Source organism: Quercus robur, chromosome 3, assembly GCF_932294415.1.
Source record: "Quercus robur chromosome 3, dhQueRobu3.1, whole genome shotgun sequence".
Lineage (NCBI taxonomy): Eukaryota > Viridiplantae > Streptophyta > Magnoliopsida > Fagales > Fagaceae > Quercus > Quercus robur.
In genome coordinates, this window is record NC_065536.1 from 11422389 (window position 1) to 11439249 (window position 16861).

At 31.9% G+C, this 16861-nt stretch overlaps 1 protein-coding gene across 2 annotated transcripts in view; it reads left to right on the plus strand.

The window, feature by feature from the left end:
* The first annotated feature begins 1862 nt into the window (after window positions 1-1862).
* LOC126717045 (uncharacterized) overlaps window positions 1863-16861 on the plus strand; it is a 93433-nt gene continuing 78434 nt past the window's right edge. The window contains exons 1-3 of one of the 2 annotated variants that reach the window (XM_050418205.1): window positions 1863-2057; window positions 2844-2913; window positions 3040-3147. In XM_050418205.1, coding sequence (XP_050274162.1) covers window positions 2866-2913; window positions 3040-3147 — 156 coding nt within the window. In that variant the 5' untranslated portion in view covers window positions 1863-2057; window positions 2844-2865. The remainder of the gene's footprint in view (window positions 2058-2843; window positions 2914-3039; window positions 3148-16861) is intronic. The other variant, XM_050418208.1, reaches the window with a different exon arrangement.

Here is a 16861-nt window from a genome sequence, read left to right on the forward strand (position 1 = left end):
TTTATGCTTTGCTAGTCCTAAAGAAAGCTTCAATGGACATTGAACAACTTTTTCTTTTTCTTTTTTTTTTCTTTGTGTGTGTGTGTGCGCGCGCGTGCGTGCTAGTCCTAAAGAAAGCTTCAATGGACATTGAACAACTTTTTCTTTTTCTTTTTCTTTTTTCTTTGTGTGTGGAGAAAAGGACCTTGAACAGCTTTATTCTTTGCTTGAGATTAGAATTATGCAAACTCCCTTTATAAAAGAGCAAGATTGAATAAGTGATTTTGTAGGAAACATTATGGATTCTATCTCAAACAAAATACTAATATACAAACCATACTCAAAATTAGCACTCACTACTATCTTTATGTCAATATTTCTCTAAAGATTGACATTGCTATTGCACATTAAGGGGGAAAAAATTGAATCTATGCAATTCATCAAATTGATGCTACACTTAGGATGCAAATAAATGTGGAGAAATTTGGTCAGAAATTTAGGTTGTAAACTAGCTGAGCCTAATTCAAACTCAACTCAACAACAAATGTAAAATATTCAAATTTGGTTTAAGCTTAAACCAAGCTTACAAATTATATATGAGTTTGAGCTCATAAGAAAGTCTAAAAACTTGAGCTTAGCTTGACTTGACTTAATTCATTAATCAAGCCATACTCAAGTTCAAACTCAAGCACAATCCAATACAAGTATATTATGAAGCCCATTTAATTTGGAGATGTGGTCCAAACTCTCAATTAATGAAAGATTTAAAAAAATATGAGTTTGTTTTTCAAGCTAATTACTAAGGTCATCAACCAACCTAAGCTCAGATTGTTTTAGGCTTATATAGGGCTCGTTTGGTTATAGAGTTCAAAAATTATTGTTTAAAAAGATGTGAAAACTGTAGTTTAAAAAGTGTTATTGAAATACATGTTTTTAGTGTTTATAAAAAAAAAAAATGTGTTTGGTATCATGGTTTAAATAACATGTTTCAGTGTTCAAAAACATAAAATATGTGTTTGGTATGTGTGTGTTAGATGGTAAAAAAAAGCTGAACAAAGTACAAAATAAATATTTTTTAAATCAGCAAAGTACAAAATAAATATAAAATATTTTTTAAATGCTGCCGGGTTGTGTCTGTGTGGGTGAGACCATTCTTTCAAAAAGCTGACAGGTGGGCCTTAATACTGTTCAACTTAATTACAAAAGTGCCACTCAACAATAGTTTTTGTTGTTCAAAATCAGTCTAAAGGTGATTTCAAAAACTATTGTTTTAAATATATGTTTTGAGCAATATTTTTCAAACACCCCTGTTCTGGAATGGTCTACCAAACGTATTTTTTTTGTTTTTGAACAATATTGTTCAGTGTTTAAACACTAAACAATATGTTTTGAAATCAATGACCAAACACCCTTATAAGGTCCGTTTGTTAGTCATTTTGAGAGCTTAAAAATTAAAAGAATATTTTTAAAACTCAAAAATCTGTTTTGAAATCACAACTCATCATAATTTTATTACAATTGCTTATTTTAAATTCAAAATACTGTTTCCTAACAGTTTATACAAACACACCAATAGAGTTGAAATGCTCCCACATTAAAATTGAGTAATATCATCTTTATAATTATCGGTTACCTCTTGTTGTTAGAATTTCTATTAATGGAAAATTCAAATTTTATTACACACGTGTTTTTAAAAACTGTGATATTTTTATCCAAAAAAAAAAAAAAAAAACTAGAAAAGAGGTCTGTTTGGGGATATTTGTAAACAAACATTTGGGGCAGACGCAAGTAAAAGTTTAAAACACATCGTCCACGTGGCTGTCCGGCCCCACCTCCGACTTTCAAATTACCAAAACTACCCCTGTTCTTTCTCTCGTCTCTCTCTCACACACCGACAGACTCAAAAGAATCACACACTGACTCTGATCACTCTCTCATTTGTGAGCGAGTATGACTCAGTTGGCTTAAATGGCGAGTACAAGAAAGACTCGGGCTGACTCGCAGCGATGTCCACAGAGGTTAACTTGAGTAGTGGAACTCACCACCTTCCCTTGGCTAAACGCCGTCGTTCCCGGAACGTAAATTTATCTTTCACTCTCTTCAATCTTTATTAATTAATTTAACATTTTGCAATTGCTTGTGAATTTTGGTTAAACTTATTGGGTTTTGTAAGTTATGTGTTGGGTAGGGTAGGAAGAATGCATTTCGGCTTCGCAAATCAAAATTTTCAATAATACATTTTGGTTTCTACCCTGCTCATTACAATTTTGACCATATATGCCATTAATTTTACAGGGTTGGATTCTAATGATGGTTGTATTTGCATAAGTTTGGTCTTGATATTTCATTCAAATTCATATACAGTGGAATCATTAAATATAAATAATGTTTTATCCTTCAAAATTCCAAGCATTTTTCTATTTCTTAGATCCTAATATGAGTGGTTATCAGCTTCAAGACAGTTTTCTATTTCTGATTTCGATGCTTGATCTTTGTAATTATCAGTGTATCTCTTGCATACTCCCCTTGTACATGGGTTGCACCTCTGCTCTTTATTGAATTATTTACTCATAAAGAAAAGGGTTTTGAAAGGGAGAGTCACAGTATGCTAGAACTTCTGTATGCATCCTCCCGTGATAAAGGAAAGGAAATTCCACGGACATTCACTTCTTATTGTGTCTTTTACATTTAAGAATGTGTTTTCGTTTTATTGTAACCTATCCATATGTTCTATTGCCAGTTGAATGAACCATATATTTGTAGAATATATCAAAGGGTCCAATTTTGAAATTGAAATGCATGTTGGAAATGTGGCCAAGAAAGCTAACTAGAAATTTAACATATATGAACAATTTCATGGTTAGGCGAGGAAATGGTGATTTTGATATGGCCTCAGGAGAACTTGCAACTAGTGGGACAGATGAAAAACATGAGGTTGATTTGTTCTAGAAGATTTGCAGATTTTTCACAAATGAAAATGATAGTTTGAAGGTTACCAAAGTAAATGGGGTTAATATAGGAGTTGCTTTCTTCTTTCATTTTTCTATTCATGCTTTGAAGACAGATCACAAGGAAGGAGAGGACATGAGAGTTCTTCCTGTTCATTACTCAAACAACTATTTTTCACTGGTGCCCAGCGAGGTTATGCCCATTAAGATCACTTTTAAGGTCCCTCCAGGTGTCACTGGTAGGCATACTGTTCATTGAGCTGGGTAAACATATGCTTTTAATGCTGTTTGCAACCATGTGGTAATATAAACTCTATCGAGGTCAAGTTTTACAGAGGAGATGATAACCACAAATTCCGGGAATGCTGGAATATAATTCCAACTTTTACTTGCTTATTTGTCCTGTTTTGCTTTGAGAAACATTTGTTACTTAGTTTCACCAGTGATATGAGGAATAAAGGAAGTTAAACAAATTGACAGAAACTTCAAATTTTCTGCCAATGTTAACTAGTTCTTCTTAAGTGAAATTCCTTCAAATTTATCATATACAGTGTTTAAGTGTTGACTCCATGTCACTATCTATAAAGGGTAGTGTTTACTGTTTGTTAAAGGGTAGTATTATTTGAATATCCAAGCAATAATGGGAATCGAGGGAAACATTTGTTAAGTAAAATATCTTCACTCTTCTGATTTAACATGTGTCGATCCCTGCTAGATCTTGAGTGCAAATTGTGCAATATACATTTCCTGAGGTCAATGATAGCATGCATTTTTATGTTACTTTGTGGAGAATACAGTTTTTCTTGAAAATATCCTGCATGTCAGTCATTCATAAAGGAATTAAAACATGTATCTATTCATTTGAATTGCATGCAGTTTTTATGGTGAGCATGTGACGGGAGATATTTTCTATAACCCGAGAGGGGGAAAATTTGTAAACAATTTTATAATAGTGAAATTTCCGGATAACCTTTAATGGTTTGTTACCTATGTAACTCAGCATTTTTTTTAATTTAATTTTATTGTTGAGAATGATGAATTGCATGTCTTTATGTTATCTTTTAGTTACTACTTCATAACTGTTTAGTGAGCTTTGAAGATGCCAAAGCTGATGAAAATTGAAATAGTAGTGCAACTGGAGGATTCATTTTATAACCCTATTCTGTTGCAACAATTAAGGTTGAATTTAAAGACTTCTTCAACCATCAATTCTTGCTTTTCAATTTGGATGTTTATGGATAACAATAATGAGTTATTCATGGTCTATTATTTGGCTAAGATGTTGGCACTTAATATGGACAATTGAAGCATGGGATAGATTATGATCAAAATTGCTTGAAGCACAATGCTTTGAAGAGAGAACAAAAAAATCTTATATGGGATCTGATGTGGTTGATCAACACAGGAATAATGGAGAAAAAGATCCATAATTCTCTTAAGTGTATCCACTTGGCACAGAATCTTCAAGTTTGGATGCTATAATACCTATCAAAAAAAAAAAAAGATTGGATGCTAGAATAACTTGGATAATTAAAGGTTAGCTTTGTGGGAGAGTGATGAAGATGGGTTGTATTTTGATGGAAACATTAAAGATGGTGGAATTGGATAACAATTTAAGAAATAATGGTGCAGATCCTTACTTAGCAATGAGTTATAGCTCAATTTAGTGGTTGCTTCTCAATGCTCCCATAATGAGACATGACATTGTGGCTGGCAATGAGTTCTAAGATGCTACACTTATATTGGGACCCATTCTTTGTTTCTTTTGTTTTCTTCCCAACTGCTTGTACTTAATTGAACTTATTCATGTAAAGGCTTCCTGTGTCATGTCAACTTGTAGGTCACTAGACTCACTACTCTAAACATTAGTAGACGCAGATTTATCATTAGTCATGGAAATTCTAATTTTTGGACTAAGTTTTAGCTTGCTCCAGATAATTCTATATCTCCTGAGCCTTTACTTTATTTTTAAGCCATTATTTATAGTCTTTGAGAGATTGGGAGAGGTTAAGGAACCAATTGGCCTTCATTTGGAGCACCAGCTATAGTATATGATCACAGTACAAACTTTCTGTTGGTCATACCTATGTTACCAAGCTTTAGGGGGTGGTTTTTGGGTTATGCATTTGTACAAATTTAGAATTTCATTCTGCCTCCATATTGTAATTTCCTTTTGGTCATATTCAAATCAATTTTCCTTCCTTTTGGGTTACACTCTTCCTTTTTTCACAGATATGCAGATGCAGATAGTCTTTTATTCTCCCGCGGGTTCATTAACAGCATTTTAATATAATGGGTGGAAATTTAGAGAAGCAATGTTTTCAAAATCTTATTGTCAGGTACCTTCATTCTTACACTCTTATGTTCTTTACGAAATCTTGTTCTCTTTTATTTACTTATTTTTAATTTTTTGGGGTTTTTCACTTTTGAAGTTAAATCTCTTTATTGTGTTATTGTTTGTTCATTTTCTTGCTTATACACAATCAATACAAGTTCAACTTTTAACTTAGGCACAGGACAATGGTTACAAAAGATAATGGGAACATATTCTTGTAATAAATATGGAGATTATTTCCTTAGAAGATCAAATTTACTCATGGTATTAAAAAAAAATGCAGCCAATTCTTTTTAACTCCAAAAAACATTATTTTGTTTAGAATAACTAAAAATGTGATGGGTGCATGTGAGTCAATCCGCCTCTGTTTTATAGTTGTGCGAATTGTAGATTCTTTCTTCAAAAATCCTTTGTTAAATTACCTAGAAAAAGCAACACCCACTCACCCATCTCCCAAAGAAACTATAGGGATCAGTTGTTTTGGTGTCATTGAATAAATGAAACTAAATGCTTGATTAAATGTGCTCCCTGTGGCAAAAAAATCAGTTTCTTGCAATTCTCTACACCTTCTCAAGATTGGTTTATGGATGAAAATCAATTCTAAATTATTGAATATTCTAGAAAGAAGAATTGTTTCCATGTAGTAGCAATATTGTTTTCCAGATCTCTTGGTTAAGAATAATGGAGACCTCATTAAAAAAAAAAAAAAAAAAAAAAAAAAAAAAAAAAAGAATAATGGAGACAATGAAAGTGGTTATGATGTGAGCTTTGTTTTAAGTGTGTAGAATCTTATGTTTCCAGCAAACCCACACCAAAGATATTTTCTGTTGGAAGATTTATAGATGGTTATCTTATGCTGGTTGTAGGGGATGAAAACCTTAGTGCAAAAAGTTCTCATTCACTTGCAGAAGCAATGCCAGAAGATGCTCGGTATTGTGATAACAACCTCTATGGAGCCATTGACATTTATCTCAAGGTACAGAAGATTTTTCGTTCCTAGTGATCATTACTTTATCTGAAAATTGAGCTACTGAGACCTGCAAAATCATAAAAATTAAGATTTAATTTGACTAAGAATCATTGTAATATCAAATTTGTGTTGTTTATTGAATATGTTAAAGCTTAGTGGCTATTAATCTTCTTAGATAAACTTCAAAGCTTAGCCCTCCATTTGAATGACATACATTTTGATGGACTTTAAGAACGTGTAACCTCACATTTTGACCAGTCATAGAAGCAGTAAAATTTAAGTTGCAAATGACCATTCTTTATGTAGGCACACCCTAGCATGAGTGAAGAAGAAAAAGTGCTTATCAAAAAAAGAAGAAAAAGTAAGTGTATGTAGAACCCTGGAATACCATAGACTATCAAAAGAAGCACGTGAGCATGTGATGAAGAATGATCAATTGCCCTTGAAAATAACAACATGATTCATCTTTTTAGACCGAGGTAACATGACAAGGTCAATGACAGATTTTGGATCAAACTGCCAAGAACAAAGACTCAGGTAATTATCAGAGTTTCTAAAGGTATAAAAGAGGAAGGGATGAATTCGCAAAAAGAGTTAAAGATAGTGTAGAAAGAGGTTGACACAATGAAAGTGCAACTGATTGAATTACAAATGTGTAAGCTAAAGCTGCAAAGACAAGTGAAGAAATCCAGTCAAACCAGAAGGGAAAACGCAGCTTTGTAAAGAAAATAAGTTCTGGTTCAAAATCTGATTTTGCTTTGTTGAAATTGAAGTGTGCCTTGTTAGTTTTTAGGATTTTTTTTTTTTTGAGAAAATAGAAAAGTTATTTTTTTAGGAAAATGAAATTATATATTTGCCTCCTAATTTTTTGCAGTGAAAAAAAGAGAGGAATTTTTCAGCACCATGGCCAAGCTATTTATCATGGTTTAAAAAACCGGACCGGAGGCAAAACCAGATTTGCCTCCGGTTCCCCGTTTTTACCAAAATTTGACCAGTTTTTGCTGACTTTAGATATTTTTTTAAACCAGACTGGTCTCCAATTCCCGGTTCAACTGGTCAGACCGTTCGGTCTGGTCCAATTTTTAAAACCTTGTAATAGGTCATATTCCTTAGGATGGTTACGTTATGTTAGAGAACTCTCTTCTGTTCCTGTCTCCAAGACTAGTCAATTAAGTTGTATCATTAAATTTTTTGTGTGTGGATGATTGGTATTAAATTTGTCAATGATATTTCTATTTTTATGTTCTGGCAATGTGGGTTGGCAGCCGTCACTTGTACTTAAAAGATTTGACCCAACTGTTTTCCATTGTAATGCAACTTTGACAATTCATTGTTGTAGTGTATCAAGAAAAGAAACCAAATCAAATTTATGAAACTTTTTTTCTTTTCTATAACATGGAACCTCTTCAATTCATTGTTGGACTATTATTCAATTCTTTCTACAAAAAAACATGGGTTGGAAGCACTTTTAACCCTTAAAATTTGAAATTATTTATATTTTGGTCGTTTATGTTTGATTATGTTTTCATATTGGTCGTGTTTTATATTTTCTTTAGTAATCCAACTGTTCATATTTGTTTCTTTTTCTTTAAGAATGACTTTCCTGTGTTCCACGTATTATCTGGATTTAATCTTGTTAAATCCAGATAATATGGATAAGTTTATAGATTTCATTATTGGTTTTGGAATCCCACATATTTTAGAAAAATAACAAGGAGTTAGACATCAAAGATTTGTCCTGTGTTTAATGTGAGCGATTGTGAGAAGTATGGATGTATGGTTGTCATCTTGTTTTAAGTAATTTTGCATTAGCAATTGCTATATTTTATGGATAAAACTTAGGTACGATACCTTAGATGCATTACATTAGATTCTCAAATTTAAATGCAACTGCTCATAAAAAAAAATTCAATGCAACCAAGTGTTTTACTACTAAGGTATGTTATTTGCAGTATCCTTTATAATTTTTAATTACTTCTACAATACTTGTCACTACTGATTATATATAGTGATTGTTTTGGCTAAAAATATGTGCAGATATTATCAAACTACAGCCGATCAAAGATTATTCAGAGGTAAACCAGTTGCTATGTTTCTTGAATTTTAGCAGTGATGTGTTAAGCTGTGCTAACAATTATTTTTTCATTTTAATTTATTCTTCCTTTTTTCTTTGCCCAAGCTATATCCATTCAGTTGTTGATTAGGAATGATTAATTGCTGTTTGCTACAAGTGCTCAAGCATTCTAACGAAACTGCCAACTTTCTGAACAGTTATTGATAAAATATTGTTCTTTACTTTTGTAATGTATCTGGGTATACTGTATTGAGTATTAACTGATGCGTGGTATTTCATTAGCCCAGCTCGCACGCAAATACATATTTCATAATAATTGAGTAAAATGACTTTCTATGAATCATAATTATTTCACTTGGGAACTTAATGATGTAATCTATATGTACTTCATTATTTACCTGTTGTTTCTTTCATTGTACAATTTATCTTCTGTTCTTACCATTGAGGTTCCATTTTGTAGGGAATGTTTAGAGCCATTCGAAAAGCCAGAATGTGAAGCATTTGATATCTTTGTTAATGAGGTTCTCTGTGTTGGCAAAAGTACTGCTGCATTCATTTTATTCTAAAATACACTTGATGGATCTACTCTTACCATATTGCTTGCACATACCTACCACCAAAAGGGACACTCCTGGTCATTATCATGTGCACAAAGTACTCTTTTGCTATTCTACCTATTTTTGAAGATCATAAGCTACTCCCTCTATTGAGGACCTGTTCAGGCTGAGGGTTTAAAAAAAAAAAAAAAAAAATACTCAGCACTAACATCTGCGCAATTTGAAACACATAAGCCGCTTACTGGAAATATCCAATGAAATTTTAGAAATATAACCTCTTTTCATGTCTCTTAATTTTGTGCTATTATGCAAATTTGGTTAACTGAGAAATGCCTGTTCAATCTTATGACCATATTCTAAAATTTTTAATAATTAAAAAATTACTACATCAAATGATTATCAACCTTTCAGGATGAGTGTACAGCCATATTTGTGAAAATCACTTTATAAAAATAATTTTCCATTTGATGGTTATCATTTAACTTATTTTTCCAATCAAAATGTGAAATCTTTTGTTTTTCTTCTCCCACTCATCTATGCAATTTTTGAATCATCTGCAGGGTGTCCATAATCCATGTTCATGTGTAAAAAGGGCACTTCATTCCTTTTCATTTGCTTCTACTGGAAGTGCTAGGGTGTCTTCACAAGGTTGGTTAATTCTCTTATTTTTCCATTCTTTCTGAGCTTGTATGTTGTTGAGTATTAGGTCTAGGCCCACTTCCCCAATACCTAATACTATATGTACTGTCATTGTACTATTATACTACCAGCTGTACTATACTTATATACCTCTATATTATCTTAACTAGGTTGAGAGCTTATATCCTAAATAGAAGAATTCGAAGAAAGGCACATGTTGCCAGTTTGGCTTTTTTTCATAAAAAAAAGTTTCCAGTTTGGTAGTTCCAATAGTATTATAATTATTATCATGAATTTGATCCACTGATATTAATTAAATTTCAAAACATCTGTGCATATGACTAGGTCATGGTGAAAACTACCAAGTTCAGCTTGCAGTAGGTCAGTGCCCAAGAAGTTGTATCCATTATGTTACGCCTTCGCAGTGATATCTTGGAGGAACTACTACACAGGTAGATAGTCATATCTCTTACCTTCCTTGAAATCACTATTGACTGTTGTAGGCAAAAATATTGACACAAATGAACGGTATAGAGTCACTAAACTGTAGTCACACTTGTGAAAGAAATGGAGCTAGCATGTGTTCTTGACTCAGCTTGATTAGTGTATCACCTGCATTTTCATGCTCCATATCTATTACAGCCAAATCCCAGGATAAGCATACACTGGTTGGTGCTATGAATAACCTTGATATGGTCACATATCACTGACACATGTACTATCTTACAATTTTGGGATATATCTTATGGCTTCTAACTATGGTTTCTATTTCTGGTTTCTTTGATATCATAGTATCTTGAGCATGCCTTATAATTCATCAGCCGAGGCAAAATTGCTTTATTCTTTTATAGTTAAAGCCAAGTTTGAGAACAATCGGTACCTAAAGCTGAAGAAGCAACCCAAAACTTCAACCCAACATGTTGATTGGTTTTAACATTTGAATGGCTGCAAACTCATGGCCAATCACACCTAGATTATTGGAGAAAATGGAAGCTGATGTTGCTTATATATGCCTCCAATCATCTATGTGAATGCTGAATATTGGTGGTGATTATTTAACTCATCATTGATCTGACTCGCTGCTTGGAGGTGCCTTCTTGTAAAGTGCATGCACATTGAAAAACAATCCTAGGTAATAATTTGTCTGCTAAGGAGATGCGTAAAATCCTTTTCTTCCCCCCACACCTCCACCCATTGGGAGCTGGGGGAGGGGGCGTTGATTGGATTTATGTTAATGGCATGTGTATGTAGATAGAAGTTCACATTATATTTTTGTTATTGTTACAGAATCTACCATATTTTTCGAAAGGAAGTTCAGTAAATACTAAATATTGCTGTGATATCAATTGATTATGCTCCTATGCTCCATAAAACAGTTCTTCGCTTACTAAACCTACCTTAATTACAAGCTTCTAGTTGGTCAGCTTCTCATCTGCTACAGGAAGGGTAACACTAATTTGTTTCTATGAGTGAAGTTCTTGTGGTTCCACCACCACATTCAGCACCATGGCATGCCATTCAGTGAATTAAAGTAGATGAACAAGATCTTATGGTTCTCCACAATCTCCACTTTCAGTTTTCAGATGTGGTTCTTATGCTTTTTACAACATGTGAAAGCCAAACAAACCTAGAAACTGTAATATGATGCTTAAAGCCACGATGCATAGCCTTCTTGTGGATTAGTATCCGAGCGACAGAGACCATGCCAAACGATCATGTATTGTCTGTCTGCATGCGTGGTAGTTCAACATCTGCTCAGACCAATAATTAAAGAAAAAATATTTTTCCCCAGCCACATTTGATACATTATTACTCAATGGAGAGTTGGGAGAAAATGAATGTAAACATTATTGCTCAATACAGGATCATAGGCTTAGAGGGAAAAAGTAGAGGAATAGGGGAGAGATATAGAGAGAGATGAAAACGAGTTGCGCTTTAATTGGGTGCATCTTGCATCATTTCCTGCTATATTATTGAAGAACAGACACTATTTACCCTCTCATAAAAAGAAATCGAAGAACAAAAACTTGATTGAGATTGTGTAAATTAAATACGGGAAGAAGTCCTGTCAAATAAAGATTTTTTCTTTTGACCATCTTTTGATTGTATTACAATGTATAAGAACCACCACTACAAATAGTACTATACCCTTGATTGTGTGAAATATTCAAATCCGAATTATGCATTATAATATAGAATTCAAGCCACAGAATTGGCCAAAATGGCCCATTAGCATTAATTTTTGAAATATTTAGCAACAGAGCACTGTTTCGGAAATAATTAGGGAAATACCACATTTTCTGGTACTCGAGCATGGTGAGCTCGAGTACCATCTTTTCATTGGTCAAACATCTTCTCAAAAAAAAAAAAAAACGCCGTTATAGGGCCCAAAAACGTCACTATAGGGCTTAAAAACGCCACTATAGGGCCCCTTGAACCTGTTATGGGGATTTATAAAAAAAATTTTGCAGGAAAACGCCGCTATAGGGCCCGAAAACGTCACTATAGGGCTTAAAAACGCCACTATAGGGCTCCTTGAATATGGGGCGACAGTGGATTAAAAAAACATGGTACTCGAGCTCACCAAGCTCGAGTACCAGAAAAATTGGTATTTCCCTAATTATTTCCGAAACAGTGCTCTGTTGCTAAATATTTCAAAAATTAATGCTAATGGGCCTTTTTGGCCCACAGAATTTATTGAGTAATATTGTTGGATTGAAATATATTGATTATGAAAAATTGCAAAGGGCCTTACTCTATATAGAAGAAAAGATAAAAACAGAGGGCCATTTTGAAATGGCCTTCATGAAGCGATTTAATGAAGAGAAGATGCCCACTGCACTATCAATGAAGGATGGACCTTGCCCTGACTTCTCCTCTACATCTTCAAATATTATTTGCATTGATAGGCAAAAAATATTTTAACTTAAATTTTTTTAATAGTCCACTCACGTAGGATTTATATTTAAAAAATAAAAATAATATGAATCCATTGCCATACACAGTGTGTTAGTTAATGTAAAGGTATATATATATTTTTTGTTTAACACATGTTAAACCTGTTCTAATGAAAAATTCTATAAATTTAGTAGCAACCTACTAGAAGTTCCTCAGCATTGGGACGACTTATGAGTTCTTTAGCAAGAAGGTATCTGTTTGACCTATCTTTATCATCTTAGAAGACCTTCCATAATCTTGTAAATGATCAAAAAACAGTTTCAGAAGTAGAGTTACTAGACATACCCAGCAACATGGGAAATAGGACCAAAAATAAAACTCTTGAGAAGGCCAACCAGATTGGCTTTAGCCCCAGTTGAAGGTAGGACTAGAAAAACTAAGAACTTGGGCTTTGTTTAAAGACTTATTAATGCTTGAATTTGGTCAACCATTTGACTTTCAATTTATTTAGTGGCCTTCATCAGCTATCATTTTATGATCACATGAAAGAGTCACATAGCAATACATGAATCATAGCATATGGTTATTTATAGAGAACCAGATAAAAAGCAGAATCTAAATTGTAATTCAAATCATATCAATTTTATCCTTTATGAAATATCACCAAAAATTAAATTTTGGTAAATTTTGTTACCTAGGCTCCTACTGTGTCGTTCATTACAAGGATTTCTCATTTATCGAAATGAAAAAATGTACAAGCTCTGCCTTATATATAATGTTAACCACCTTAACCGACTCTACTAAGGAAAAAAGAATAACCAATTGATGAATGACACATGTACAAAGAAATTTAAATACAAATAGAACACTTAAACAAAACGCTGTCGTGCTATGCTTCCTTAGTTAATGAAACGCTGCGTTTTGTGTTGGGTGTCTGTAGTAAGTGAAACGCTGCGTTTAGTCGCTCTGTTACAAATAGTCAGACACAGAGTAGCACTGGGAATACCACAACTACATGGTATTTTACATATAGAGACTAGAGAGTAGTAATAAGAGTTGTAATTTATGAGTTTGGATTGGATTTTTAAATTCAATGAATATATTTCAGGTTTCTTAAACCAAACAATATTTCAAAAGGGAGAACATATGAAAGAGTACCAAAGGGTCCACTTAAAGTTTCTCCAATGAAACCGGGAATGAAGCAGCTAAACAACTTGAGAGAACCTTCCAAATTTCTGCCAATGTTATCTAGTTCTTCTTAGGTGAAATACCTTCAAATTTATAATATATGGTGTTAACTCCATGTGTAAATAATTTGCAGATATGGACCCTTTTTATCATTTGCTTGCTTTTTATGTGTGTTTTCTCAATGCTTAATGTCATTATATGTCTTGATTAAGGGAGTGATGGAATGAAGGAAAGATACAAAGAGAAGGGTGATTATTCAATTAAAAGTTTAAACTATACAAATAACAAGCTGCCTAGTTGCATTTCACAGATTAAATTGGATTGGCTTTGTACTAAGCTTCCCTGCACGGATTGGCTTTCAGCTGGAGGTTTTTTTGGATTGAATTTGTTGTTTTGAGTTGCATTGGCTTACCCAGGATAAGTGAAAAATGTGCATTAAGAATTAAAACCAGCAAACACTAAAGCAAGCTTAGCCACACTCTTTACATGATATAAACTTGTTTTTTTATGTGTAAAATGAAACTTGAACTTCAATAGGAATCTCAGTTTCTTGTTCTTTTAGTAAAATGATTAAGTAGATTGTACGCAAAGAAACAAAGAAGTGTGCTTCTTCAAAATATCTTTGTCTTGATATTGTAATCTTATTTTCTTTGTTATTATAAAAAAATCTGAAGGGACGGTAACAAATATTGAAGTTGTGGCATATTTTCTTAGTTATTAGAAAAGAATTTCAAGAGATGGTAAGAATAATTGATGTTGTTTCTTATTTTCTCTTCTTTAGTTATTAGGAAAGAATCTAAAAGATAGTAAGAATTATTATAGACCTAGATTTCATTTTCTTTTTTTTTCCTTGGTTTTTTTTTTTTCCTTTATCTAATGTTTCTGAATAAAGGAATGATAGTCTTATCATAATTTTATGAAAGAGTATCAAGATATTTAATCACTTTTCTTTTCTACATCAATCTAATACTTGTAATTTTGGAAAAGAAAGAAAATGGAAAGAGGAAACAAAAGACAAAAAAGGGAAAACAAGCTAAAGTAGTATTTGTTCTGCCTTTAAAAACGAAGCCCAATTGTGTTAAAACAAAATTCTTAAATGTACTAATATGTTCAAGTGGCCAATTAACTATAGTTACTAATCTACTTTCTAAAAGAAACTAGTTAAATTAACTAATAATAAACATCTTTATCGACATTTATAAATTAATATCATAAAAAGATGATTAAAGAAAGTCAAGTAATTATGTATATCTCTTAAGTAATCAAAATAGAATCACACAAAATAATTTAATATAACCTTTTGAATATAAGATATAATTAGCATTTGACTGTCTTATTACAAGTTTTATGTTAAGATGCCATTGGTGTACTAAACTTATTGGGAGCAAAACAATTTCTTTAGAGGAAATGCAAGTTATCTCGCACAAAAGGCACAACATAATTAAAACCAACGAAAATTATGCTTTGTTCTATTGCATCGTATGCTAATACCAAAAAAAAAAAAAAAAAAAGGTTTAAAAATTAAATATATTTTTGTCAAGATTTGGTGGCTCAATGCAAATGGTAGGTCGGCAAAACATGATAAAAAATTAAAATAAAAGCTTACAAAAAATATCTTTTACAAGCTTGAATTTATGACTCACATAGAAAGAGAAGAAATACTACAACAATAGGGATCTTTCTTGATGATGACTCCTACCTAATGAAAATGATCTTCCAACAATTTAGGTCAAATGTTTTGAGGATGGACCTTTTCAAGTCTAATGTAAAATAGTTAGGCAAATTCATATACGAACACAATTGTCAATAGATTCTATACTAGAAAATGTGTGTATATATTATTTGAAAAGTAAGGATGCTATTGAAGAAGGTACTGGATTTTATTTTTAATGTAAGCGTATAGATGATTCTTGAATGGATTGGGTCACACGAAAGATAACTTCCAAGTTTAGAATATATATATATATATATATATATATGAAGCAAAGATTAAAAAGAAAATATTCATTCACTTAACTTCTTATTGTCATTTATTATTTTCTTCCAAATCAAGAAAGAGTTACAAAAGATGCAAAGAAATATTCAAAATGTAAACAATAATGTAATAAGAATAAAGAAAAAGAAAAAGTAATGGGATGAGTGAAAGACATGCATATGAATTTAGTTTGTTTAGCAAGCCGAAGAATGCTTTGAAATCCAAAGTATAAAATTCTTCCCATAAAAAAAAGTATAAAATTCTATAGAATTTTTGAAGTGTCCTCTCTTGTTAACATAAACAATAGAAATCAATATTAGTAATTTCAAAAGTTAAATTTTGAGTAAATTCTAGCTCAAAATTCATCATTTAAATGTAACACGAGATAAAATTTCATTTGTGTATATCCTAGATATAACCTAAATAGAGATGCATATATAAATCTTATAAATGAATGAGAAAATTAAATGTTAGTATGGACATGTTTGGAAACACAAAAGGAAAAAAAATAGAAAATGTTACTATGAAGTATTTAAGTCTAAGTTGGCAAGCAAGCATATGCCTTGCCTACTTGCCTACTTCTTCCTTTATTCTTTCTTTCTTTCTTTTGTTTTCTTTGTTTTGGAGCAAGTATCTATTCATGGACACAATGGCATGAAATCCTATATATAGTAGATGTTATATAGGGATTTCATATGAAGTTAGACTTAAAAAAAAAAAAATTGAAATTGAGGATAATTTGGAAGCTTCCTTAAGTGTATTTTGAAGCCAAAATTGGATTCTTATTGATGTAAGTATTGATAGCTGCCTTTGTATATTTGTTCACATGTATATGTGTTTTTCTTTTGGTATTTATAAACAATAGATTACTTTTCTTACTTAAAATTTGTCATATAGATGTTAAATGTAATAAGATTTTGTTGCACTTGACACTATATTTTTGTGAGATATATTACTTCTAGATGGTTTGATATGTTACATTTAATGTAGTTTGGATAAATGGTATATCACTCAATTATTTTTCATAAATCAATTTTTTCTTGAATCACATTTTTATTTAATATCTATTATAGGTTAATCACACACAAAATTTCAAAATAATTAATTGCCATTAAATTTATAAAGTTTTTCATTTATTGTATTTAAGTATACAATATATATATATATATATAAAATCACTGTTCATAGATAAGTGAGTTTTTAATGTCTAATCACCTTGATATTTAGAAAGAATAATAGATCTCCTTAATATTTAATAAGCATGATAATTGGAGGAAAGAAATTGAGTCTAATAATGG